The sequence below is a fragment of the Vanacampus margaritifer genome, chromosome 1 (assembly GCF_051991255.1).
Source record: "Vanacampus margaritifer isolate UIUO_Vmar chromosome 1, RoL_Vmar_1.0, whole genome shotgun sequence".
In the NCBI taxonomy this organism is placed as follows: domain Eukaryota; kingdom Metazoa; phylum Chordata; class Actinopteri; order Syngnathiformes; family Syngnathidae; genus Vanacampus; species Vanacampus margaritifer.
The window spans coordinates 24405663-24433620 of NC_135432.1; the positions used below are offsets into that span (position 1 = coordinate 24405663).

At 39.3% G+C, this 27958-nt stretch overlaps 1 protein-coding gene across 1 annotated transcript; it reads left to right on the top strand.

The window, feature by feature from the left end:
• The first annotated feature begins 316 nt into the window (after positions 1-316).
• rimkla (ribosomal modification protein rimK-like family member A) lies at positions 317-26463 on the top strand. Its single transcript, XM_077586024.1, has 5 exons — positions 317-1031; positions 12429-12659; positions 14843-14929; positions 16160-16363; positions 22063-26463. Exons 1-5 carry the CDS (start codon positions 869-871, stop codon positions 22563-22565), a joined length of 1188 nt encoding a protein of 395 aa, XP_077442150.1. The 5' UTR covers positions 317-868; the 3' UTR covers positions 22566-26463.
• The last annotated feature ends 1495 nt before the right edge of the window (positions 26464-27958 follow it).

Here is a 27958-nt window from a genome sequence, read left to right on the forward strand (position 1 = left end):
GCGCATTACGTCGACGGCATTTTGATTTCCTGCCTGTGGCGGCGGAGGCATCGTCGATTCTTTCGGCAAATCCTCGCCTGACCGCAATGTCTGGTCTGAACCGGTTCTGGAGGTGGAGCGCGCGTCGGAGCCTTCACGCACTGATTGACGCCTTAACGTTGCGCGCCCTCAACTAGGCTCGGCCTCCTTGTGATGCAAACACATCTCATTGGTCTGAATAGCATCACCACGCCCACACTTCCCGCGTACCGTTGACCAAGGACGCTAGATGCGGCTTGTGATTGGTTGATGGCCTCTCCATCATATTTATTTTGGGACCAGCCCTGGCTGTGCACGAGGAGGAGCGGAGTTGTATACACCTCGCGTTCGGGTTGTCTACACGACAATAAAGCGGCGTGCACTTTCAGCACTAGTACTGTGTGGATAGCAGCCCACGGAGCACCGCGGTGGCCAGCCCGGGAGGGGTATCCGACGTGCGAGTCGCGGCGCCGTAGGCTACGTTTTCGGGGAAAGTTCATCACTCGGCTGAGGCTCCGGAAACACCGTGTGGCGAGCTTGTTCCGTGCCACAAGGCCGTAGCTCGGTTAAAAGGGCAAGTTTACGCGAGCGGTATTTGCGGTCTTGGCGTTGCTGAATGGCTGCAAATGAAGAGAAGCAGAGGTGATAAAGAGTCTTCATCCTAGCTGGTTGGTCGTGATTCTAACCGCGCCAGGTCTCCATTGTGTGAGCATCTCAGTGCTATTTTCCACTGCTGCCCAACCCCCGGCGTCCCCCGCCTCCCTCCTCCCCGCCAGCGCAGCAGCTACAACTCTTTTGGACTTACTTTTATTTGGGGAGGGGGGGGGGGAGAGACCACGAGCCTTCCGTAATGTGCTCCCGCCTTTGGTTCGTGACCGACCGACGTATCAGCCAGGAGTACCCCCAAATTCAGATCCTCCGTGCATTGAAAGAACGCTGCGCGGAGGAGGATGTGGAATTCCGTTCTCTTCTCATGGATCAGATCGTCCTCACCATCAGCGAGGGACAATTAGGTAAATGCACTTAAAACATTGTTGTAATATTCAGTTGTGATTGTTTGTTTCAAGCGGTTACTTCAGGTCGATGCTAATTGCTAACAGTTGTTTGGTGTCCGGGGGGGTCGCGGGCTAGCATTGTACGCCTGCTAGAGAGGAGGCGGAATGAAAGCAAATGTGTGACCGCCTAACCTACTTTTCCCAGCGCCTCGTCACCGAGGGGATGCTGGCTGTAGCTAATAAGATTTCTTCTAGCCGTGACTCGGAACAAAGGCCTTAATGAATCAAACCACAAGTGTCATTTTGTTGTACGTCGCGTTGTTGAAATTCGCGGTGGTTTAAGTACGGTATTTATTGTGCTGTGAGAAATCGGGGAGGAGAAGGGGCGGACACTTGATTGCTTTGCCTCCAAGTCCACGACGACAGGCAGCTGACTCTCCATCCATCCATTTTCTAGATAGTGGTTCTCAAACTGGGGTCCGCGAACCGTCATTTGAAAGAAATACTTGTTTTGGGGCGGCCTGTTAATTAAAAGATCTGATGTTAGGTTTTTCAGGGGTAATCTGAACGGATTTTGGATAATGGATCAGCTCAATTATTGAAAATATCTTGTTCAAAACCAAATTTGGATTCTGAAATCGGATTAGATGTGGTTCAGTTTGTGTTTTTAGTAGGACTGGAGTATCTTCTTTGATCCTGAAAATCTGGATTATTCTGATCACAGCAGTTAGGTGGATTTAGGGTCTGGTTCAGATGGATGGATGAGTTTCAGTAATAATTTGGGGTGTCAATTGCCTAGCACCTGGCGATTCGATTCGTATCACGATTCATAGGTCACAATTAGATTCGATACCGATTAATCCCGATACGAATCTATAAATCGATTAATGTGATTTTTTAACTGAAATTTAGAAAACACAAATCAGTAAACTTGTACATGTACACTGTAAGATTTGTATGAAAATATATTAATCTGAAAATTCATGTTTGAACAGCACTGAAATCAAAGATTAAGGCTTAATGTTCCATTAATATAATTTATTCTTCCATGCTTAATGTGTAAATCCTAACCCTAAGCAAGACGTTTTGTTGAATATTCCCATAGAAGAATTGATGTTTAAAAATCGATTCCCCGCATATTGAATCGATTCGAGAATTGCGCGCTGTAATAAAGTGATATATTGCCGAATCGATTTTTTCTAACACCACTAGTAATAATGATTGTTTTAAATCAAATTATATTTGGTCAAATAAATAAATTTATAATGCAGTAGCTACATATTTGTGTTGATATTTTTCAACTGTTTTTCAAACCATACAGTTGAAATTCTAAGATAGTTAACTCTACAGACCATTAAAAGTAGGAATGAAATAAAATACTTTTTGTTGAGACATGCAAAGTGCCTCAACTATTACTATTTTTTGTATCTTTCAAGGTCAAAAATTCACGTTAATATTTGAAGGACATGGGATATATATTTGCTTAAGTTGTTTTTTGTGAGATAAATGTCAGAAATTGGATATTTTCTGCGCTTTTTATGTCATCTAATAATCTTTGAGTGATAGCTAGTCTACCATTTAAAAAAACAAACACCTGACAGTAAGTACCCTTCCATGTGATATTAAGTCTAATTTATAGCAGTCATTATCCAGATTTGGTCATTTTAAAAAGTTTGTATCCGGAACAGACTGACCCCATTCAAATTGATTTAATCAAGTGGGACATATTTAAGATGGATAGCCCAAATGGAATCCAAAATCCAAATAATTTTGATTGAGATTACTCATTTTGAACAACTGGGCCCTGATGATCATGACATATAACATCAATCTGACATTCCTGAATATGCACAACACGTCTTTCTCATGCTCATTTTACTGTATGAGTTGTACAGCTGTCTGCAAAATATTAGTGAATTTGAAGCACATGCTTCAGGTCCAAATTTTCAGGCATGTCATAAATCACTGCTTTTGCAACTGAGCACTATGTGCTTGGAAATGTTTAGCACAGTTTACTCTGTGGTTGCCTTCCAACGGGTTCTTTTCTCATCACAGGGAAAATAATGTGAAACATTTTCCATTCCTGTTGTCTGTTTTTAGCGAAATTTAAATGTACTAATCAGCTTTTAAAAAATGTCACTAGATTGGTAAGAAAATTTTATAAATATTGATTTAAATAGTGAAAGAGGAATAAAAATATTTGTCCTCTTTGCGTGTTCCAAAACTTGAAGACAGATTTAATGCAAGAAAAAACACCTTTGCAAAAATGATTTTATCTAACAGAGATCTCTGGACACTCAAACAGCCTCTAATTCATCACTTAAACAGGTGGGATTCAGAGCGTCGAAATGTGTCTCTTCCGCGTGTAAAATGGCTTCTTATAGTTAAAACCGACCGCCTCTCTTTCATTTGTAGACAAAACATACTCTCTGGGTACTTTTACATGAGCGATGGCGAAAACAGAGTCAGGAGTGCGTGTTCGAAACAGATTCTGTTCTCAAGGACCAAATGTGTTTTCGCACAAAGCGCTGAGAAGGAACTTTTTTAGACTACATAGTATGTCCCAGCTTAAGGTCAGATTATACCGAAATCAACACCATCTGATCTGCACAGGACACAAAACATCTTGACAAGGTTAATATAAAGAATTAAAATGTTAATAATGTGTAACAATGGTTAATATATGAAATGAAGAATTAAAAATGTTATAATATCTATCAATAGTGACCAAATTGCTAAGTTGTCAACTGATTACTTTTGAAAAGTAGCTGTTCTCTGTTTGCAGCCATGTTGTTAGTTAGTAGAAGCGGTGCACAACGAGTGGCGATGGATAAATAATGAATTTAATTACTTTGAATTCAGTTACTCCATAAACAAGTCCTGAATATTTAGGTTGAAAATATAAACACTGCATTTTGGGGTGCAAATGGTAGTCATGTTTAATTGCTATTATTAGTAGTATGAAGGGGTTCTGGAAATAATGACATTTTGAGAATTCCTGTTCTAGATATGTGATTCTCAACTCTTGTCACCCTAGGACACACAATTTCCTGTTGTTTCCAAGTCGCCATCATTAAATAAAAAACAATGAAGCAAATTATTAACTGTACACAGCAAATCGGTCAGTGATACATTTCCAGTGTTCGATCAAATATGCAGTAAAAAGTTTTATTTTAACACTGTTAGGATGAAAATGTACACTGTCAGAGTAAATTTCCTTGAGTGTTGGAGTGGATGTTGGGTGTAATCTGTACCTTGAGTGTTAAATTGACCACACCCTCATTTCCGGTGAAGGAGAAACTGAAATTTCAATAGCGATGCACCCAGTTGTTGTTGTTGGGTGGATCAGTGTTAGAGTGGTCGTCTCCCGACCCTGAGAGCGTGGGTTCGATCCCAGGCCAGTGTGACTATGTCATGTCATCAGTCGTCAAAATGTAAAGCACGTTGAGGGCGCTGTAAGGAGGAAAAAGACTATATAAATGAAGTACCATTTATCAGAGTAAAGTGTAGTTTGAGTTAAATGTTTAACACTGACACTAGTGTAGAGAACTAGCTTCAACACTATGCAGTGTTTACCAGGGTTTTGAACACTATGCAGTGTTGGAGGAACACTGGTTAAGTGTGAAAAAAGTAACACTTTGAAACTCATTGGTGTGGACACATAAAAATACTTTTCTAGTGTTATATTTAACACTCTCAGTGTTAATCTAACACTGGCGATTTTGCTGTGTACAGGGTTTGCTTAGTTAATAACAGTTAGAGCCGCTCCTATAGCAGTAGCGAATGCCGAACCCCAAATATGTGGGTGTCCTCCGTATTATGAAACCACATTTCAGAGCCTTGACTTGTGCTCTATCATGTGATGGTGGCAGTAGAATCCCACCCAACAGACACGCAGGGAATTTGTCAGCACAGTGCAAAGTGGACGAGTGTCACCGGATGAGAGATGTGAATGTGTCTCAATTAGCACATTAATGGTGTCTCCAACCATTGGCACGGCCTGACATTTGGGAGAAGATGTTGAACAGAACAGTCAAATTGGTGTCCAAAGAGATTTACAAAAATGTGTGCTCCCTCGTTAGCCCCAGTGTAGCAAGCTACAATACAAACATGCTACTGCATAGCAGGGTTATTATAGTTTTGGAATTTTTCATTTTAGTTAGCTTTTATTCCGTTTTGAGTTTTAGTTTTTAAATTTAGTTAGTTGTAATTCGTTCTCAAGGTGGTTCTGTTAGTTTTTATTAGTTTTAGTTATTTCATAAATGCTTAGTTTTAGTTTAGTTTTAGTTAGTTTCAGTATTAATTGTAGTTTTTTTTTTTTTTTTAGGTGTATTACTTGTGCGCAATATTTAAAAAAACACCATAGGAGCAACGTCATCTGAAGGTGCTTTTCTATTGGCTGCTGCTAGATGACGTCACTTTTGTGTGACACACTTTCAAACGTCCTTATTCCGGTTAATATCAAAATAAATCTACTTAAAATCACATTTAAAATCATCCCCAAAGGCTCATGCATTAAATTAATTACCAAAGACTAAAACAAAGGACATTTTTGTTATAACTATAGTTAGTTTTATTTAGTTTTGTAAACATAAAATGTAGTTTCAGTTAGTTTTCGTTTTTTTAAAAAGCATTTTTGTTTTTACTTTATTTTGTTGACGTAATTAGAATTTTAGTTTTTTCATTAGTTTTAGTTAACTAAAATAACCTTGCTGCATGGTACTTGCCGTCAGTTGTTAACAAAGTGTGTGAGCGAGTGTTCACATTTACTTACTCACTTACTTACTTATAGTTGTATGACAGTTAATGTTTGAAAATGAGAGGCTTTGGGCACATCTACGGTGTGTTTAATTGCTATGATGTATTAAAAGAGTGTCCGCCGCATTATTACACTTGTCAGACAACAGAGAATTGATTTGACAGTGACAACATCCTGAAAGTGTTTCACCTTTTGAAGTTTCACTGTATGACTTCTGACAATAGCACATTTTTGTGTCCAATGTAAAAGTGTTTGGATAAATCCAACCAATCAATGATTTACTGAAAATTCTACTTTTGTATCTAATTGATGCAAGCAGGTCAAAACCAGATGGATAAATTAGCCTTTACCTGGTTAGCGTAATTGTGACTTTATAAGATCGGGAGTACAGTGTAATCGTCTGAAAACCATTCAGTATTACTTTTTCTTGGCATAATCAATTTTGGGTGTCTTTCCAATAATCACAAGAGATAGATATCCTTGGAAGATTACCTGCCACCTAACATATCAGAAACACTGTAAGTAGAACACAAACAAACATGACAAACAACATAATCTGTTTGGTAAAGCTAAATGTGGTACAGTTTAGCTTGGTTATTCACAGCCAAGTGGAGCACCGTCTAGACCTGTATGCACACAACTGGAGCAGGTTACCTGTAATCCTTACAGGCGCACGCAGCAAATGTCTCCTTAGCCCTGACGCCACAGATTACCAGACCATGAATGGATTAGGTGTGCTTGGAGTAATCTTACTTTATCACCGGGGTCTTCAGTTTTGCATTGCATTACATGGTGCAACGTGTGCATATACTGTAGGTAATATCCTCTCTTACCTATATCATGCACATGCATCAAAGGTGGGTTTTATTTGAATAATAAAGCCATATTTATCAGGTAGATTTAATTATAAATAAACTTAAAAAATATGTAATCTATTGAATAAAAAAACGTAAATGTAAGAAGTAAAATTGTTCATTTTACATCTGTAATTATGTAATGCGTAAATGAGTAAAATACAAATGATTAATTAATTAATCTTGGGAATAGTCAGCAACCAACAAATATGACAACATTTTTGACGTAAATGCTCTGTGAGCCGGATTAAAGAACGGAGCAGGCAGCACAGCTGACGCAGATGATGCCATGTTCCAGGAATTCGAATAGGGCGCAGGAATTGGCATTGCGATGTTACTTAGTGTGACTAATACTGTCTGTATGTACGCAACACACATGGCATTATTAGGAATTTAAAAAAAATAAAATAAATTTTGCCTGACCGAAAACAAAACTTGTCCACATCTAAGTTCCTATGCATAACTAACTATATTTTCATGTCTGAATAATATCAGTTAATCAAGCAACACTTGTCGGCCGATGTACTGGCTTCTACAAGTTTCCTAATCCTAATCTACTAAAACTTGATATCCGTTTGGGTTCGGTCACAATGCAGTCACTGATAACACATTAACATTTTACAAGCTCAAGGTTTATCTTTCACTGGCCACATTTTCGGGTTTCACTTTGCTGTTAATTGTTTCAATTTGATGCCAGGAGGACTCATTAAAATGCACGTGGTCATATCCTTAGCTTTTGGCAACTAATGATCTCCCTAAAGCCACGTGCAGACAAATCCAGCATTCAGCAGGGCGGGAGGCATTTCACATCTCATGATTTGTTGAGAGGGCCAGCCGAGGAGAGGTCCAGCTCAGAATGGATGACAAATGCATCACCCTTATGTGTTGTCAGATGACAGACTGGAATGAATATTAACACCAACCAACACACAACATTTATATTACATAATATACAGATCCTTTTGTTACTCAAAGCGGTCCCTTCTGATGAGAAGTCACCAATGCCAAAATGTGACCTAAATGTCATTCTGCAACATAAAGTACATAATCTCACACAATAGCCTGAAGCAGACTGAAGGTTATGTTTTTGTCACCATATGTTTTCTAATGAACAGAGATCTCCCAGTACAGTTTTGTACCAATTTGAACACTTGCAATGTTGTAAAATGTCCTTCACATGATCAACAATATAATATCTTTCCACAATTTGTTGCCTACTGGCTGGCTGCTATGCATGTTGTCACTTGTCAGTGTCATTGTCGAGTATTTTTACACTTCATTTTCGGATTAGGGTTAGGGGTTATGCCGATTTAATCCACCTGTTTGGAGGCTGACATGTTATATATATATAGCACTGCCCACTGCTGTCGACTGAAATTAACATCACATTTCCCCCAGATTTGCACGTCACATGACCAAACCCAGAAAGAAGGTGAGCTGTGACATTCGCGATGCCGAGCCTGAAGGCACTTTGATATCAGTTTCAGTCGACAGCAGGGGGCAGTGCTACATAAAATGTCAGCCTCCTGAGATGACTGAAAACGGGTGGATCAATCAGCTTGATTCTTATTCCACAAACATGATATTAACCAGAATACTCTGCGAAGACTAGTGGGAGCACATAGAACATTTTTACTTGAGTTCCACTTTAAAGTTTTTAAAGCTAATGGACACAGAAAATTTTATTTCAAATAGCTACTGCCACCTGTTAACGAAAAATGAAACTGCACACACCCTTCTTCACATACACAATGAGCAAAATGACGTCATATCCGCAGACAGAAATTCTAACCCGAAACCAGTCTGAAAACTATTGGTCAAAGGCTTGCCCCCGAGTACTCTTTGTGAACAGCTATAAGGTGTTAATCTACTAATTAGAAGACGCTTCCGTTCCGTCATAGATGGTGGCATAAAAAGGCTATTGTAAAGATATAGAGCAGCTTTAATTTAGGCACAGACTGATTGTCAATTTCCATTTTCCAAGGGACAATTCCTTTTTAAATCCAAACCAGATGGAGGTCATTAGGTCAACCACGATGCCACTGCCGGTAATCATTTATTTATATGATTTCACTGCGAAAGTAAACGTTATTGATTGGTGGTGCTTTGTTACCCTCATGTACAATGTGACTTACTTTACACCACAACATTATGTTTCATGAGGAAATACCCGACACTGATGGAGATAAAGTACAACCCAGGAGCATACAGCAAATGACACACAACACAACATGAAAACAAGACCTTGTAGCTGTGTGTGAGTCATATTGTTGAAAGCTGCAGCCTGAGTTGCATCACAGCAACCCCTGCCCCGGGATGTTCTCGTACTCATAAGATCTGGCAAGTTGGAAGTCCTGCAGTCCCTAAATATTTGCATGCAACAGCAACCAGAGATGAACTTGTAATGTGATTAGTTTGTGTATTCAATGAATATTAGGCAGACAAAATACACTTTTGTCTCCTTGTGAGTGATTAGCATTCATGATGACTGCGTGAAGAATTCAAGCATTTGAACCTAGGTATGTATTTTTATTACTTTACTGTGTTTTTCTTTTTCCATGTGGCAGGGTAAAGTACGGTCTGAAAATGGCTGGTATTGAATGAGTTCATACAAGAAAAAAAGCCATTGCTAAAAGCCACAAACAAATCATAAGATGGAATTGGTTACACAATACACACCCATAACCACACTAACTGCATTAAAAGGCATAAAACATGTCCTGGTAATTAAACTGTAGCATTTTTCTACTGAAGTATTCAAAAGTCCTTTTGCAATTTCACAACAACATCTCACATCTCCTTAGTTTTCATCCTATTCACACAGACTTAATTGTGAGTGTACTGCATTGTTCCAAGGTTGAAATCGTAATTGTGACGGTCTGCGAAGTGCACATCTTGAAAACGGGGCAATATTACATAGCTGCTCGTCAGAATTCGGCATGCGTTGGCTTTCTTGGCAAAACAGTGTCCACTTATGTCTCCCACAATCCAGCTAAAATCAAAGAGAAAGATATTGAGATGGCTTTGTGGATTGTTGGTGTATTGCAATGGAATGCGCAGAGTGCTTGTTGCAAGGGTTATGTTGCAACTGGAGCAACATCCCTGTACAGTCCCGAGGACCATATCAACATAATAATAAAAAAAATCACCCGTCTGGAATTTTGATGTGGTCACTCAAAACTGGTTAATCATTACATGTGTGCTTTCAAAGTTTTCCAGTTTTCACTTCAAATGATTCCTTAAAAAAGACTTAATCAATGGCCTGCCTCATTGGTCTCGACACAGCTCCTTTGTAAATAAGAGAAAAAAAGCACAGTAAACACAAAACAGTGTCTGTCCGACACCATGATGCCACCTCTCCACACTTCCCACTGTAGCACCACTCGCATTGCTCTGTGTGCCAGTACAATCGGAGCAGTGTGTGAGCGTATTGAATAGAGTTGACCATGAATCCTTTTGCTTGTGTACAGAGATTTTGAGAAGGAGGGGGGGAAAGAAGGGGGGAAGCTGTTTTTATGGCTTACACACACTTTCACATGCAACACTAGTCCCCTCCTGTGTGTTAAAACCACAAGACATCATTGACCTTTCCTGCCTGCTGCCTTATTATTACTCTGGATGTGCACACAATTGCCCTAAATAATTTAGGAATTTGGCTTTTGTTTTTATCCCACAATAGGTCAATTACAGTTACACAGGCAAAGTGGGCAGCAGCAGCTCACTAGAATAGTTTGATCCAATAATCAAATATACCCCTGTGCATACAGTACTTAAAAGAGGCAAATAGGTGTGTCCATAAATAATAAATATGATGTATTAATGTGTTAATGGTAAACTGTACATGAAAAAATAAATACATTCTTGTGCCGATAGTATCAGCCACCAGCTGTTGCCCCAGCAGAGTACTCTACAAAAATGTCTGTTGCCAACTCGCCACATTGGAATCTTAAGTCCTCATAAGGCCCGCCTGCAAGTTTCATCCGAAGGACATCAGCATCCCTTTTTGTACATTAACTGGTACAATTATGAAAGCTTTATTAACTGTACAGAAAACATTTCTAAAACATTGTTACACAAGTGCAACAATTAGCCAATTTCTCATAATAACACTAATACACAATAAAACTACTCAACCTTTGATATTATGTAACAGACATGTTTCATTTTCAGAAATGGAGTTCTAAGTTCTTAAAATAAAATTGTAAAAGGCCTTCAATAGTGACATTAGAAAAATATAGATAGTCTTATCAGTATACAACATGAGGGAGTTCAGGAACTCTGTGTGGAATTGAATCCAAGCCATACAAAACGCATATTGGTTGCCAATGACACTTATATAGTTTTTCTGCGGGTCATTAAGAAGCATTGAAAGTCAGTAAATGGCTTTAGCTGAAATTAAGGCCTTTATTTGCATTGAAAAGCATTAGATATGTACAGGGGACATTAAAAAATGTAATACAATTGATGTAAAAAAAAAAAAGTTGTTCATGCTTTATTTTACAATCCAATGTTGTGCAAAGGGGCCACTTAAAAAAAAAGATCAATAATAAATATAGTTTAAAAAAAATACAGTATATGCATAGGGGGGCCTGGTGACTAGTAAATACCAATTGCTATGAATTTGAAAAGATAAATGTACTTTTTCTGTCACCAATGTCCAACATGAAACAGTAATGCCATGTAGTGGCATAAAATTACCTCAACACAACACTCAATGGCAATCCTTTTAATGGTCTAGTATATCGTTTAACTTCAAATAACTTTATGAATGATTTACTGAAAATGAACTAAAAGATACATCCACATGTATTTGGTAACCATATTTGTCCACTTTTATGTTAATTAATTAGAATTTGTTTGTTTAAATAGCATTAAAAATGGCATTAAATAAGCATTAAATTAGATTTGCTGATACCTGCAGAAACCCTGTTTATACACCAGTCGTGTGTACACAAAATCACCCCATTTGTTGCGTCACATCATATTCGGTAACATCTGCCTGAAAGTGGTTCCTTCTATTCCTCTAAATTTATTCACTAAGGTCGTTGAAAAGGTCCCATAATGTGGGATTTGTTTGTTGACACTGACCCAAACAGTCGCCCCTAGTGCATGCCTACATTTTTTTCATAGTCAGACGTGTGATGTGTAACACAAAAGAGTCTGCGTCCAGTGTGTTGCTGTCACAGTAAAGCAGCTCTCTTGTCAGGCCAGACAACGCATTTGAACCTGTTTATGCTGTCACTGACCTGAACAAACAAATGAAAACATACGGATATGCCGTCGGGATTTCAGTCAAAAAGTTTCTCTGGCAGCACAAATGGGTAAAAGATAGAGAAGGACAGCCTGTAGCTAATCATATCATCAGCCACGGCTGGCTCCAAACAGCTTAACACTGCCAGCCTTGTAACTGAGTGCCGTTTCCTTGTCCTTAACCCTGCCAACTGGCAGCTCGAGCTGTGTGGCAGGGATGACTGTGGAGTGTTCACATACTCCTTCTGCCAAGAAAGGTCACATTTTCCACCAGGAGCTGATGGTTTCCTCAATACTTCACCCCCAGCCCCTTACACAACTCACTCTCTCTCTTCCTTAAACGTGGCAAGTTTACAGAGGCCAAAACAGATGTTGAATGATGTCTGTGCTTCCGTGCTTGCCAGAAAGAAAGTTATTTTTTATAAGCTCGAAGTTCCCGAACCACACTGGAAGAGCTTTAAGTGTTGAGCTTCACTTGTAAAAAAAAAAATAATAATAAAAATTGCTGACTTTTTCTCAACAAATGACCATATCTCATCTGTTACCCTGCAGGCCTGCAAGTGGACCAAGAAACGGTGACATCTTATCCACAGGTGGTGGTGGTGCGGGTGCCCACGCCATGGGTGCAGTCAGACAGCGACATCACCGTCCTGCGCCACCTGGAGAAGATGGGCTGTCGGCTGATCAACCGTCCGCAGGCCATACTCAACTGTGTCAACAAGTTCTGGACCTTTCAAGAGCTAGCCGGCCACGGCATACCTCTGCCTGACACCTTCTCCTATGGTAAGCTATGCATCAATGTGATTTTCTCACTTTTGTAGCAAATTACTTATTTAGTCTGCAAGAGTAGAACAAGTAAAATAACAATGTACAACTTTTCCGGAAATCCAAAGGCTATTGTATTATGTCAACCCAGACATTTGCTGGTTACAAGACGTTTAGACAGGACTCCAGTCAGACTGATTTGATTTCCTTCCACTTTTGTTCTGATCATTTTTATGGTGGGAAATTGAGGTAGACCAAGATTCTCAGTCAACACAATTATTAAAGATCAAAGGTAAGATCCTGGACAGAAAATGAGTATGTGGGCGGCACCCCATAGCACTTACTGAGCATCAAATCAGTTCAGTGACGGCATCCCTTGGCATTCCAATACAATTTACGAGGAATCGCCATTCCTGCTTAAATCAATGTACTGTATTTGTTAGGGATGTTCGATACAGCATTTTTTCAGACAGATACCACCATGAGTATTCACTTTTTGAGTACTCACTGATACTGAGTACCGATACCGCTAGTACTTTTGATATATAAAATTTCATTTAATACCATGACATTGAGAACAAACACCTTTCTTTCTAGCGCAGATTATATGTAATATTAACGACAACTCGTGCATAGAATTACATACTCGATGTCAGATTTTTTTTCCCCCCTTATGGATCTGTGGCAGGTAATCAACAGCCTCCACGAGTAACTGATACCTTAAAATAAGGCTGGTATCAGACTGTTATGATACCTGGTATATAAAGATTTTTTTTGTTATTCCTCCTTAGATACAACACAAGTGTTGAAACAGGCGCTCGAAAGACAGGGGTAAAAAAATACCCCAAGATTTACATGAATTAAGATTAAATACTATGAGGGAGGGAATTAAAAAAAAATATCCAAGACTAAAGACGTATAATTTATTTATAATAATTTTTAAATGACAATAAAGTCGGTATTACATGGAAAACATCTGTCATTTATGAGAGTCGTTTTACAAGAATTAAGTCAAAATGTTACTATCACAACTTGAGAATTTTAAGAAGAAAATTTAATTCAAATGTATTTCACATAAAAGTAAATTAAATAAAGTATTTTAATTATTAAATGCTAATTGTTTGCCATAGTCAATCAAGGACATTCAGTCAAATCAAATGCCCATTTCAAATGTGGATTTTTGTTAAATATTGCAGCGACAAACAGAACCATGGGATTCACAATCATAAAATGTTCCCATGTGTCTTCAACAAATTAGTATTTTTTTTCAAATGATGAAAGAATTTTGCCTTTGGGAATGCTCACTCATGCTGAGAATCATGCTGTATTGACTTCCTTTTTATTATTTCAAATGCATTCATAAAGTTGACAAATAAAACCAACAGCACAAATCTCGCCATCCCTTGTACAAAAAAGCCTCAAACAAAAACCTAAAATTTTACGAGAGCAAAACACTGATTCAGGCCGGAAGAGAGTGAGAGAAAGAAAGAGGGTGTTGTTCGGCCCACATTCCATTGGTCTCTCTTCAATGTAGTCCAGGCAATCCATGCAGAGTGGATACAGAGCTTATGTAACAGTCCTGCTGCCTGACCCTGTACCCCCGCATGACTTTTCAAAATAAAATAAGCTATCCCCCTGCTCCCCTCCTCCTCTTGTTCTCTCTGCTTTCCCTCCCTCCCTCTTTCCCCCCCTTTCTCTCTTTCTCTCTCTCTGGTGGAAAACATGTGAATCAGAGTGTCTGGAAAAAGCCATGTGACCAACTAGATCACATCTGTTCCCTTGAATGGATGCCAGATTTGAGCAGTGAGCCATGAGAAAACAAGCAGAGAGTTAAACACTGGGTTGACAGTATGTTTTGTAATATTAGCAGTTTATTCCTATATTTTTTATATTTTATTTGGACACATTTTAGCCTTACACCATGAGAAAATGCACTGAAAGCAGAAGCATGATGGCGATTTGTTTGAGCCTGCTACAACAGCCGCTCACTTCCAATCTCATCTATCGAGCAGCCGCACAACACTACTGTTTTGAGTCACTTCTGTTGCCGTGGCGACATGTTTCACCACCGCCCACCCCCCACCCTACTGGCACAGTCAGTTGCAATTTATGAGCGTTGGTTGCTATCAAAGGATGCTCCTTTTAACACATTGCATGTCTGTGTGATCCCGTGCTTGTGTGTGCCTGCGTGGGTTTCTCAGGCGGACATGACAACTTCCGGAAGATGATTGACGAAGCAGAGCCGCTGGGTTACCCAGTGGTGGTGAAGAACGCACGTGGACACAGAGGTAAGACATATGCATGGTGCCTCGTTGTAATGGGCTTGCAAATGTGTGTTTAATGGAAGCCGCAGGCAGCTCACTTCAGCTTTGTAACAACTTTATTGGCAGAATGTTCAGTGTTGCAACAAAAATGGAACAGAAGTGTACCTCTTATTGCTGCTTGATTCACCATTACTGGTCCTCGTGAACAGTTTTTCTTAATTTTCTTGATGGGGGTGTCTAAGTGACCTATGTATGTTATGGCACCATCTAAAACAGCCACAATGTCTGCTGACCCTTTTGCCCTTTGGCATAGTTATCAACACTTGACTGGCTGCGACATTGTGTGCAACAACAATGGGCAGTAGCTGGACCAGCCGCCATTATGGTGTATTGTTGGACAAAGCAACCGTTAGTCAGAGGCTAACATTTTCTGTTTGTTGCGTTTCTTGTTCTTCCCCTCTTCAACGTGAAGGCCGGCCAGCAGGAGATAGGAGAGCGAGAGAGAGTTCTGTGAAAAACATTTTTGGGTCATATGCCCCATACAATTCTGAATAATATTTTCTCCTCGTTCTCCAGTCTACCACTGGGCTGTAATGCCACTTATCATGATACAAGACTATATTTTTAACTCTCCTCTGTTAAAGGCATACGTTGATCCGCTTTTTCATTTTGTACTAAGGAGTATCAGGCCCAATATGAATTCCAAAAATGTAATGAATGAAGGAAGTAGATGTCAAAATTGTTCATGGTTGAGTACAGAACAAATTGCCAGGCATGAGTTCACCCTCCACCATGGCAGTGATTTCTTGCTTGCCTTGTTTGCTAAACGTGAAGTGCAGCGTCATGCCTTTCTCTCTGAGACGTGCTAGCCAAGTACTGCCTTGTCATCGTATTTGGATTGTCACTTAGGCAGCATGTACACATGCACACACGCACGCACACAATCACATGATTTGCCCCTGCTTTTAGACCGGGGGTCAGAGGCCTCGGCAAGAAGAAGTGCTAATTAAAACGGACTTTTTCTTGCCTCTGTGAGAAACATGTGTTTGTCCCCTAAGCAAAGCACCCTAACCATGTTTTAGAGAAGGGGAACTGACAAAAGACTTTGTCAGCTGATTTAGCTAAGAAGCTTTGAGGAAGATATCAAACCACTTTTAAGTTCCTCAAAAGTCTAATCTCTTGTGTGTCAATACCAAAAGTTTGGTTATGCTTAATAAAAATGTCATGGCACCTAATCCTCTTTTCTTTCCCCAGGCAAGGCTGTGTTCTTGGCACGGGACAAACACCACCTGACAGACCTGTGCCACTTGATCCGTCATGACACCCCCTACTTGTTTCAGGAGTATGTAAAAGAGTCACATGGCCGTGATGTACGCGTGGTCTTGGTAGGCGGCCGGGTCATCGGCTCCATGTTACGCTGCTCCACCGATGGACGTATGCAGAGCAACTGCTCCCTAGGTAGGCATTTACCCAACGGTTCCCAAATGTTTTTGTACCAGCAGCAATGCGATGATAGAGCACTAGACCAGTTCTAAAAGGTATCCTCCACTGTTCTTATGTTATCTGTGGGAAAAAATGGACCCAAAGACATATTTATAATTTTTTTATATTTTTTTAGCTAGAGCATACAGAAGATTTTCATGCAGCCTCTCAACTGCACAGTACGGTTGAAGAAATGGTGGTTATTACAAAAACAGCCAGCAGGTTCAAGTTGAAGTTCAAATGTATTTGTGTCCCCGTAGGGCAATTATTGTTGCAGCAAGCAGTGAGCAACATTTAAGACAAACAAAACATAAAGAGAGAGCATAAGAGCATAAAAAGTCTACGGAAATACAGTGTATACTGACACAAGAATCAGCGACGACCGAAGCAACGCCCATACATGACGGTGAAAGTGCAATCAGTGCAAACAGCAATTTCTGTATGAATGGCATACTCATACTAAATCAAGCAATTCAATAAAAATCTATTAAACAGTCAATCAATCAGGTACGACTCCTCTCTCCTCCATAGTTCAAGAGAGAGATGGCTGAAGGGACAAAGGAATGCTTGTACCTGTTGCTTTTAATCCTCGGAAATTTAAACTGAGATCCAGATGGCAACATCTCAAATTCAAGCTCTAAAGGATGGGAGCTATCTGGAAGAACAGCATTGGCTTTCCTCGATACCTGCCTTTTAAAAAAAAATCTGTAAGTGACCTTTGATGAACTCCCAATATTTTACTGCTTGTATTAATTATTCTGCTTAGTGCATTTTTTGATATTGTGTTAAGGTTGCCAAACCAGCAGAGAAGAGAGAAAGTCAACACAGATTCAATGTATGATTGATAAAATAAAACCATCAAGGACTTATCTATGTGGAACTTGGAAAGTTTCCTCAGACAGGACAGTCGTTGCTGGCCCTTTTTTGAAGATTGTCTGAGTGGCAAGTAAAATTTAACTTATTGTCTAAGATTGTCCCAAGATATTTATAGCTCTCAACAGCGTCTACTGTCTGTCTGGCCTTTAATAATGGTTTGCTTTTTGGAGTTTTGGGGTTTCTTTCTGAAATCAATGCACATTTCCTTTTTTTTTTGTACATTTAATTGCAGGAAGGCCTTATCACACAAATCCACAAAATCATTCACCACAGAGCCATGGCAATCCTCGTTGTCTTTACTGTCCTGAATAATCTGCAAATTTCAACATGAAACTGTTCTCATGCCGACTACGGCAATCGTCAGTATAAAGTATATAGACGAGAGGGGAAAGGACACGGCCCTGTGGAGACACAGTGGAAGATGACAGCTCCACTGACATGCATCCATTCACCTTCACTCTCTGCGTTCTGACAGCTAAAAAATCAAGAATCCAGTTAAGTGTTAAAATCTAGATTAAAATTGTTAAAAAGTTTATCAATTAAAATGAGGGGCGGATAGTGTTAAAAGCAGATGAAAAATCAAAATAGCAACTTTGCGTGATTTTTGTTGCCTTCAAGATGTTTTAAGACCCAGTTTAATAAAGTGGCAGTGGCACCCTCAACTCCCCGACCAGCCCAATAGGCGAACTGTAAGGGGTCAAGTAGATGTACAATCTTATAAGAAGATCTGTCTTAATCGGTTTTTCAAAAGACTTCATAACAAGGGAAGTTAGAGCCACGGGTCTGAAGTCATTAAAAACTTTGGGGTGATTAATTTTGGCCACTGGTATGGATTGCTCCCAGAACCTAGGCACCCTCTGCTGATTAAAAGAAAGCTAGAAAGCTGTCAGCTGAGCAAAAGAGATCAACCAGGGCCATGTTGAAACAAAGTTGTTTTCCCCACAGTTTGAAATAGATTTGTGAATAATGATGAAACTTAGCTATATTCTAATGCTAATGGGGTATATGCCACGGAGGAGGCGGGACTTCCGACTTACAGGTTCCACACATTAGCGCTGTTTCCTGTTGCTGTTTGCGACACGTGGGCCGCGTCCCAGTGTTTGCCTTTGTGCCCCTCGGTTGCGTGTTCCCGTCGACGGGTGCGAGTGTGTAGTGTGTCTGTCTCAGTTGTCAGAAGCATTTCAGAGAGCTGAGACACGGGGGCGCTTGGGTGTTGGAACGCGGCCAGCAGTAGCCGGAAACTGCGCTGATCTGTGAAACCCGGAAGTCTGAAGTCCGTGGCATCTACCCCATTGCTGCGAAACGGATATAAATATACTTTTTTTTTCTGAGGAAAGACGAGACTGTAATCTTTCTTTTGGTAGGTTCCATGTTTTTATAGCAATAGAACACAATATTCTGTGGGCCTTGCAAAATCAGTCAAAATCCAGCAAAAAGTGAAGGGGATTGCTTCAGTCAAAATGGCTGGAAGTGAATGAGTTAAGGGTCATCTTCTGTTCAATTGGGGCTCTTCCTGTTGATTTTGGCGAATTAACGGGGCACTTCCTGTTGATTTTGGGGCAACCATTGTGGGTGCTAGAGGATACATTGATGCATTCCAGAATCAAAGGCATTCAGGCCCTGTACAGAGTTGGAGGTTGGTCTGCATCATTTAAACTAACTCTTCCCAGTTTACGGTGAATTCAGCCAGGTTTGTGTCTTGTCATTGTGTTTAATAATAATAACAAAAATTCAAGATGCATATACGGAGGGCGTCTTGAGGACAACATCTGCATTGTTGTCAGATGAAGTGCTGTTGACTTAATGGACTTGTGATCAGGACAGCTGCTGTAAAGAAAATCAGCGTATCCAAGAATGAGACATTGGTTTTCTGACACAAAACAATGCATTGCACGAAGTGGGTTTAAGTTGGAGTTCTGCTACAAGTGTAGGAGTTTTAAGTATCATGGCTTGTGCGCAGTGCATTCTGTGCTAATGACTTATCCACGTGCCTCAAATTCCCTCTTATCAACCTGAATTGCAGTACTCCTCAAACTTTGATCGAGGCTGAAGTCGAGGAGAAACTGAAGGCAATTCCTGTTCTGGCGATTCAATTTTGTGCCTTTGCCAGAGATATTTTGCTAAGCTGAATATTTTCCACAAAAGCAATCCGGCATGGATGTTCCTATAATTAAATGCACCAACAACAAACAATAGCAATGCATTGTTTTTGCTAGCATATGATCATCTTCATTCTGGTTTTTTTCTCAGCCAATTTGGGAGCAACGGCAACAAAAATTTCCCAGCGATGTCATGCGGGCAGTCGCTCGCTACCCTAACATGTCTCAGTGCCTTTTGTCAGTGGTACAACTGAAGTTAAATTAGTTTTCTGAACAGAGGTAAATAAAAAAAATATCCCATTTGTTCTCATCTTGTTCAGTTGTTACGATGATGGATTTTTGTTTACTCTCCGGCTCCAATATGGGAACCTTTTCTGTGTTTTCAAGATGGCAAGCCCATAAGTCTCGGCACTTTTTTCCATTTTAGATCTTCTCTGTATGTTGCCTCAAGTGAAACGCGACTACTTTTATAATGCACTGGGTTCTGTTTCAAGTTGTGATAATGAATTGTGACATAGTTCTGGGAGAGGTAGGCAATATTGTACAGAATGCCCTTCAAATGTTATCTTTGTGTGCAGAAAACTATCAAAATAGTTCCGCTCATGTTGTTTGTTTCTTAGCGGGTGTTCAAACTCACTCGTTTTTCCAAAATAGTCGCCCCAGGGGTCGGAAAAGTTACTCTCAACAAATTAATTCTTCGAATCAATTATTGACACAGTCAAATATTTGTTTAAAAATGTACTTGGAGAACTCTTCCGTTCTGATTATAGTTCATGCTTGGTGAATATTGATCTGATTTTGTTCAGTGACTGCATCAGTGCCAAATCAAATTATTTACAAGCTGCCATTCCAATTCTTGTATCAAGCATGATGATCCATCTGTTGCATGATGTTTTTCGGAAGCAAGGCCAGATCAACAAGGCTGGCCTGAATCTACCCACAAGATGCTGCCTCTTAGCTACGCAAGTGATTTCCGCTGCCAGAGCGTGGGGAATTTGTGGAATCCAGTCGGAGTCGTAATGTGCTGTGACATATTTGGGGCATTTTGTCATCAGATTATTAGTGTTTACATGAGACATTTTGTTGACTGCATGAGGATCTGGTGACATTCAATATAAGTTCTAAATGACTCTATCTTGCATCAATCCTCTTGTCTCATAGAATTGAGTACACAGCAGAATCTTACATTTTAAACTCAATCCATTATGGGCAACTTTAGATTTGATAGCAAATTGCTAATCTGTTCAAGTGTACTTTTGCTAACTATGGAGGTAATTTCTCAGTGATAATTCTAAGATTCTTAACAAACAAGGCATGCAGTCAGTCATACAAATGTAAAAATACTTAGTTGGTATATGAAATATGGGATTATTATTATTATTATGAGTTACCTCATTAAGGCTACAATTTTTAACCTTCCTCACTCAACTATAACACTAGGGAACACATTTCATGTTGAGTTACGTTTGGCAGCTAAAGGGATACTTGACTCATTGAGCAATTTTCAACAGTAAGAAGATAATATTTTGTCTCTAATTAACTTAATAACTTCATTATTTTTCATGAACAATTAATACCATCCATCAATTAATACTTTAAAAAAAGTTTTTTTCCCACTTGCTGTCCACTGACCAAACCCAGAAAACAGGTGAGCCGTGATTGGTTGTTACCTATTTCCTCAGCACAGGTGATGTCATCAAGTAGAAAAATGTGTTTTTAAAGGTATTAATTGCACATGAAAAATAATGAAGTTGTAAAAATTATTCAGGACAAAATATTTACTTTTTACTGCTGAAAATTGCTCAATGAGTCAAGTATCCCTTTAATTTTTGGGTGAGGAATCCAAAACTGATGTCAAGTTTTCTTTATCACAGCAAGTTATATAGGATCCCCATTTTCTTTAAATGTATGAATATATGTGTATATTGTATATTTTATGTAAATAAAACACTAAGATGGAATAGTTACATGCTGTGAAAACTAAAATATAACTTACAATGTATGTCCATAGTTCTACAAGGTCAAGAGAAAAACTTGCACTAATATATCTTAATTGCTACTATATTGGCTTTGTGTGTCTCGAATGGACCTCACAAACAAGTTGCCAAGCAGGTGGAGATGAGTCCAATCATAATTAGCTCTTCTTACTACAGTCTTTCTACAGCTAATCAGTGGAATTCTGTGTATCTGGAGGGTAAGATGTCGGAAAAAAACTTGGTGTGATAGAAAAAAAGGCTGACTGCAATTTTGAAATCAGAATGCCACTTTTAGTTTTTATCAGCATAAAAATCTAACTCAAAAGATCTCCCCCCCCCCCTCCAAATTGTTTCTCAGTGTAACAGTTAATATTAAAGCAATTGTCAAAATATTGTCACATTTACTCACTCATTTCCAGTTATGTTTGTCATCATTCTTTTCCTCTTGGTCATCCCAATAAAAAAATAAAAAAGTGTTGTTAAATTAATCCATGAGACATTAGCACCATATAATTAAAAAATTCCACAAGCTATTAGATCAGGGTTATTCAAATAAAAATAGTGAGCTGTTGTTTCAGCGTATAGAAATCGCCACTGAGCTCCAGCGTGTCATCACCACGTTGCAACACAGATAGCGACTGTACGACTAACAGAAAGGCATAGAAGTGGGCATCCTTGGAAATTGAAATAAAAAAATCATTGTTGATTTATCGCTGTCATCCAGGTGGCGTGGGGATGATGTGCCCGTTGAGCGAGCAGGGCAAGCAGCTGGCCACCGAGGTGTCAAACATCCTGGGCATGGACGTGTGCGGCATCGACCTCCTGCAGCTCAACAACGGCTCCTTTGTGGTGTGCGAGGCCAACGCCAACGTGGGCTTCATCGCCTTTGACCAGGCGTGCGGAATGGACGTGGCGGGCATCGTCGCCGACTACGCCCTGTCCATGCTCCCCAACCGCCTCACCCGCAAGATGTCCTTGCTGTCGGTGGTGTCGAGCACCAGCGAGACCAGCAGCGAGCCCGAGGTGTGCCCCGTGCCCGCCGTCGGGGGCTCCTTGCCCGAGGCTGTGTGCAACATGAGCGTGGGCTCCACCTCCAGCGAGAGCGACCCCGAGCTGGCCGAGCCCTCACAGTCGCCCCCCTGCCAAGCCTCCGGCTCGGTCCTCCCCGACCCGGCCTACAACTTCAATACGTTGCTCGCCAACGAGATCAAGCTATTGACTGAGTGAGATGCAAGCTGCCTGCTCGCACCAGCAAACACACACGCACACACACACACACACACACACACATTCCTTTTCCAAATACATGTGGATGAATGCAAAAACAGAAATTCTCCCTCCAAAAGATCTGTGGCTGCTCCCCTGACTCCCCTTCAGTCCTAAGGGGTGATTCAAGTATCGTCTCTGCTTCTGCTTGGTTTTAACACCCTAATGGGCTTAGAGTTTGCATTAACCCAAGCCCGGCGGTTTTTTTTTGTTTTTGTTTATTTTTTTGGGAGGGGGGGGAGGAGGGTGATTGGCGATGTTTCTTCTTAGACATGAGTCAGATATGGTGGAATGAAGTTGTAGTTTTTCCAAGTGTTTTGGAGAGAAATACAGTGTTCCATCACTTTTCGCCCACCCCCAATATAGGTCAATAGGAGGGGGGTAGGAGGGTATGCATCAACTTAATCCATTATGAATTCGCCACACAGTACCCACCATTCAAAACACAGACAAAACCATATTGAGGTACTGTACTGTAATAAATAAAGCATTTTATGAAGTACTCACTATTGAAAATACTGTGCAGTACTATATCCAAACTTGGTTCAACAGTCCTATAGCTAGTACAGATTGTGAAGGCAGATAAGGTTGCCATTGCAACACACGTTGAGCAGCAAAATCCAGCAGTTTTTATCTAAATCAGAAGGCAGCCATTTTGCCACTTGCTGTCGCGTGAAAACATCACAATTGCTCAGGTCTCAGGTAACAGCCAATCACAGCTCAGCTTCAGAAAACAGGTGAGCTGTGATTGGTCGCTGCCTGACTGAGCAACTGTGATGTCATCTTCAGTCAACGCCAAGTGGCAAAATGGCCGCCCCTGAAATTAACTCATTCACTGCCATAAATTCATTTTTAAAAAAGATTATTAAAAATTTGGGGCAAGAGGCGATTAATTTTTTTAAATTGTAACTAATCGCATGACTTCACTAGTTAACTCACGATTAATCACAAATTTTATATCGATTCTAAATGTACAATAAAATATTCTAGGTTTTCATACTACTTTCATACTTGACTGCTAAAAAACGTTAAATAACGTTTAGTAAAATCCTATGGAGGAGTGCCAAAGATGTTAAAATACGTTTGTTTCAAAACAGAGGTGAAACTAACCATTTTATATTGTTGATTACTGAAAAACGGAATAAGGTAGAAACAAACTTTTTTTTTTCTGATGAAAGATGAGAGTCCAATCTTTCATTTGGTAGTATGTGTGTTTCCATAGTCCAAACACAACATTTTCTATGGACCTTGAAAGATCAGTCAAAATGCTTAAATCGGCTGGCACCCACGGCATCCCTTTTCTGAAAACGTCTGGCAGTCAAAGAGTTAATGAAAACGACTGGATTTTGCTTCATAACTCATATTCCACAAATGTAATATTAATTAGAATGTCATGTTTAGACCAATGAGGTCACATATAACACATTATTGTCAAGAAATGTTTAAGGTTGACTTCCCCTTTTAAAAAAAAAAAAAAAGTAAATGTAGGTCAGTGCCTAGAAAGTGTTTGGGCCAGCACAAAAAAAAAAAAATCACAAATGAGAATTTTGTGGGATAGTTATATCTATAATGTGTTTAGAATATAAGTTTACCCCCAAACCCCAATTCAGTACAAAAGACAACACGCATAACAAACTATAAGTGGAGAAACAAGAACTATTTACACATGGTATGTAAAGCCCAAGACGCAATAAGCATTTAACTCTCATGTTGAAGTTCTTCAAGTAGTAGTACATGAAGTACGTTTGTCTGTTTGTAATTTTCAAAAACATTTGCAGAGCTTTTTGTTTTTGTATGTAGTGTCTTAATTAGCCGTACCAGCAGCAGCAGTCTGCCAAGTTTGAAAAATCCCCTCGTGTTTAGCACTTTATGATGAACAGATGCATTTGTTTCCTTCTTTTTTTTTTGTCTTTACAAGAGAAAATATACCTCAAGAACAAGTGACCTGTCACTGCCACAGAATGACACACAATTGTTGGGAGAAAAAAAAATACAACACATATCAGGCAGGATGCTGCACCTCACACGCCTGCTGTGCTTCCCCTGTTGTGCTTTTTAAATGTAACTTTGGTGGTAATTGCTGTTATGGTGTTCATTTCTCTATCCATTATTTCTGTTAAATATTAAAAAAGCATCATTTAGGCTACAACAGACACAAAATACAATATACTTTCCATTCTTGTTTGTTTTTTCCCCCCAGGAATTTTCCAGGGATTTGGATAGTTTATTGCCGCCGTCCAAGCGGCCGTTCCCAGCAGCGATCAAATTGCGACTTTGTTCCACTAAAGTAACCCTTGGTGTTGACATTGTTGTGCGTTTTGCGGATAACTCAGGGAAGCAGCCTGGATCTAACCTTCAAAATACCAGACATATCCAAAAAGACGAGACAAAAACATCACACAAGCAACAATGAGGAAAAAGTATTGCAGGATGTGGTGGATATCATGGCTAACATGCACTTTGCCCCCCTTGCTTCTTCTGTATTGTTCCTTGTTTTATTCCTAATTTATGCTATTTTTTTAAAAGATAAAACAAGTAGTTTGTGTGAAGTAAGTATGTGTAAAAACAAAACAAAAAATGAAGCCGATGTGAAGCCTGTTTTTTTTATTTTATTTTTTTTGCGGAAGCAAGTTTGTGGAGTGTAGCCAAAGCTAACAACTCATGAGACACCAGGAAACGCAGCTTTCCCCAAATCCTCCATCACCACACACACACACAACACCACACACACGCTACTGTGATGTCGTCCATTAAGCGAGTCACATCACCAGGGTCAGCACACGTGTATGAGTCAACTCTCTCCACTTGTTGTCGTTCTCTTGATTTGGATTCGTGATGTCGCCCATATCATTCCATCATTTGACATCAAATGTTAGCGCATATCCTTCATTGACAAGTCCGCTAATCATATCTTAATACAGTTAATGGTAAAATGATTCATGGGCTGGCCAAAGTTCTTTTTTTGTTGAATGCTGGAAACGAGCAAAAGGTACTGTGTTGAGAGTAAGAATAGCACCACCTTTTCCTGACAAATCCTCAAAATGATTATCAAACATTGCCCATATTAAAACTCATTCACTGCCATTGACGGCGATAGACGTCAAAAATTATTTCGAACTATTTCTATTAGTTTAACATTTGTTTCACTTTTGTTAACAAGAGTATGGAAACCTTGGGGGGGGGGAATTGTTGTACGTTTAGAACAGCTATAAAATTTGTGATTAATCGTTAGTTAACTAGTGAAGTCATGCGATTGATTACAATAAAAAATAAATAATCGCCTGACACCCCTGATTTTTAATCTTTTATTTTTTTTAAATTGCGTCAGGCGATTTTGATTTGTAATTGGTAATCAATCGCATGACTTCAATAGTTAAATCACAATTAATCGCAAATTTTATATCGGTTCAAAATGTATAATTTTTTTTTCTAGGTTTTCATACTCTTAACAAAAGTGGAAAAATGTTAAACTAATAGAAATAGTTCAAATGAATAGCCGTCAATGGCAGTGAATGAGTTACTACAAAAAAAAAATCTTCCTAATATAGCAAAGCCCATCCATCTAGGAACACCTTTTAAATATGTTAAAAGCAATAAAGTGTTATTCAATAATGTGTTATTCAAAAACAGCCTTTGAAAGCATGTCATATTTTTAAACATAACTAGAAACTGAGAATAAACATGAAAATTCAAAATGGCAATTACATTAAATATGGGCAAAAAATGTCTCGGCACTGATTTTTCTTTAGGAAAGTCCGTTAATTATTGTGTTGCGTTTGGGTACAGAGGTATACTATTTAAGACATGCTTGTCAAAATTGTTATTTCCCAAATAAAGGCCTACACTGACTTGGGATGAACACTGATTGTGTTGCATAATTCTTACAGTACGTGCCACGTATTACGCAAAATAGTTCATGATGCACTGTTCATAATCTCAAAACATTTGTTGATACCGTGACCCGACCATAATGGGTCCGTGGCCTACTTTTGGGTCCCCTTCCACCAGTTGAGAATCGCTGGTCTACAGTAGGATTATGATTCGTTTCAATTGGTGGCATATTTAAGATAAACTAGATTTGGGTTTTTATTATAGATTGTGAGCATTTGTGATGTTTTATTTATTTTTTTTAATCATTTGGACCACAGGCTGTATTTTCACCACCCCTGCTTTAAATAACACTGCAAGTTATCAGGATCTTTTCAAATAGTCTAAACCATTGGTTCCTCACAATCATCAAAGCCATGAATGTTTCCTAATGTGAAAAACACTGACATTGTCAAACATTTTCAAGCATAACATCTTTCAGACATGTTTTACAGACACTTTCTTTTGCCAGTTCCAGCAGACAGAATATATTTGAACTCAAAATGTGGCTAGTTTATCAATCATTTAGGGTTTAAAAGTGTGTGTCAGGACTGCAGAGCACAAGGTTCATTATTCCATTCCAACAGATGAATATGTGTATTTGGCACAAACAAACAGAGAGAGAAAAAGGGAATATGAGTAAATTCATTGCATTGTTTTACTGCCTCCTCAAAATGAATTTGAATGCCAAAAAAAACATGCTGTATAATTGAGCACTAATACGAGTACATAGTGGCAGGATGATGATTTACATGTAAATAATTGGGAGGAATTAATAGTCGTCTGGAGTTGAACTGTTTGGTTTACAACAATGCAATGTTTATGATTGGGTGACACGCTGGAGCTCTTGTGTTGGTGTGTAGCGTCTACAATTACTGACTTTAAGATAAGCTAAAGGTCGTGTGATGTTGGGAAGTGCTACACTGGTACGAGATGTAAAGCGAAAGCCCTCACCGGAACTTACTGTCCATCATTCTCAAAATGTTCAACAAAAGGCTCCCAAAAGTTGTCAACAAATGTTGCAAATGGTGTAAATAATTCCCTCTTTCTTTTTCTTTTGTTTTTTTTAGATGAAAATAAAGACAAGTCATTATTCAGAACCAAAAAAGTGTCCCTCCTGTTTTCACTTCAACTACCGCCAAAACAATTGTTTGCAAATATGAAAACACCTGCTAAAAAATATACAGTGATGTGGATTTACACCTATTATATTAATAATCACAATATTTTGTGTTATAAGTCAAATGTGTATGGGTCAATACCATAACAAGGTGCCATGAGACTTGCCAATATCACACAAGAGATTCTCTATTGAGCTTCATTATCTTTGTAGTAAGTAGATATTTTGCATATTTCTCAAGCCTGTTTTTATTTAATGGTGAACTCAGCGCCCCAATAATTTCTTGACAATAATATGTTCTATGCAACCCCACTAGTCAAAATATGGTATTTTGGTTAATATTGTGTTAGTGGAATATGAGTTAAGC

Excerpts from the sequence above, each read along its gene's own strand:
- rimkla (XM_077586024.1), top strand. The coding sequence starts at position 869 with ATGTGCTCCCGCCTTTGGTTCGTGACCGACCGACGTATCAGCCAGGAG. Across the intron at positions 1,032-12,428 it reads CATCAGCGAGGGACAATTAG|GCCTGCAAGTGGACCAAGAA; the intron begins GTAAATGCACTT and ends GTTACCCTGCAG. Across the intron at positions 14,930-16,159 it reads GAACGCACGTGGACACAGAG|GCAAGGCTGTGTTCTTGGCA; the intron begins GTAAGACATATG and ends TTCTTTCCCCAG.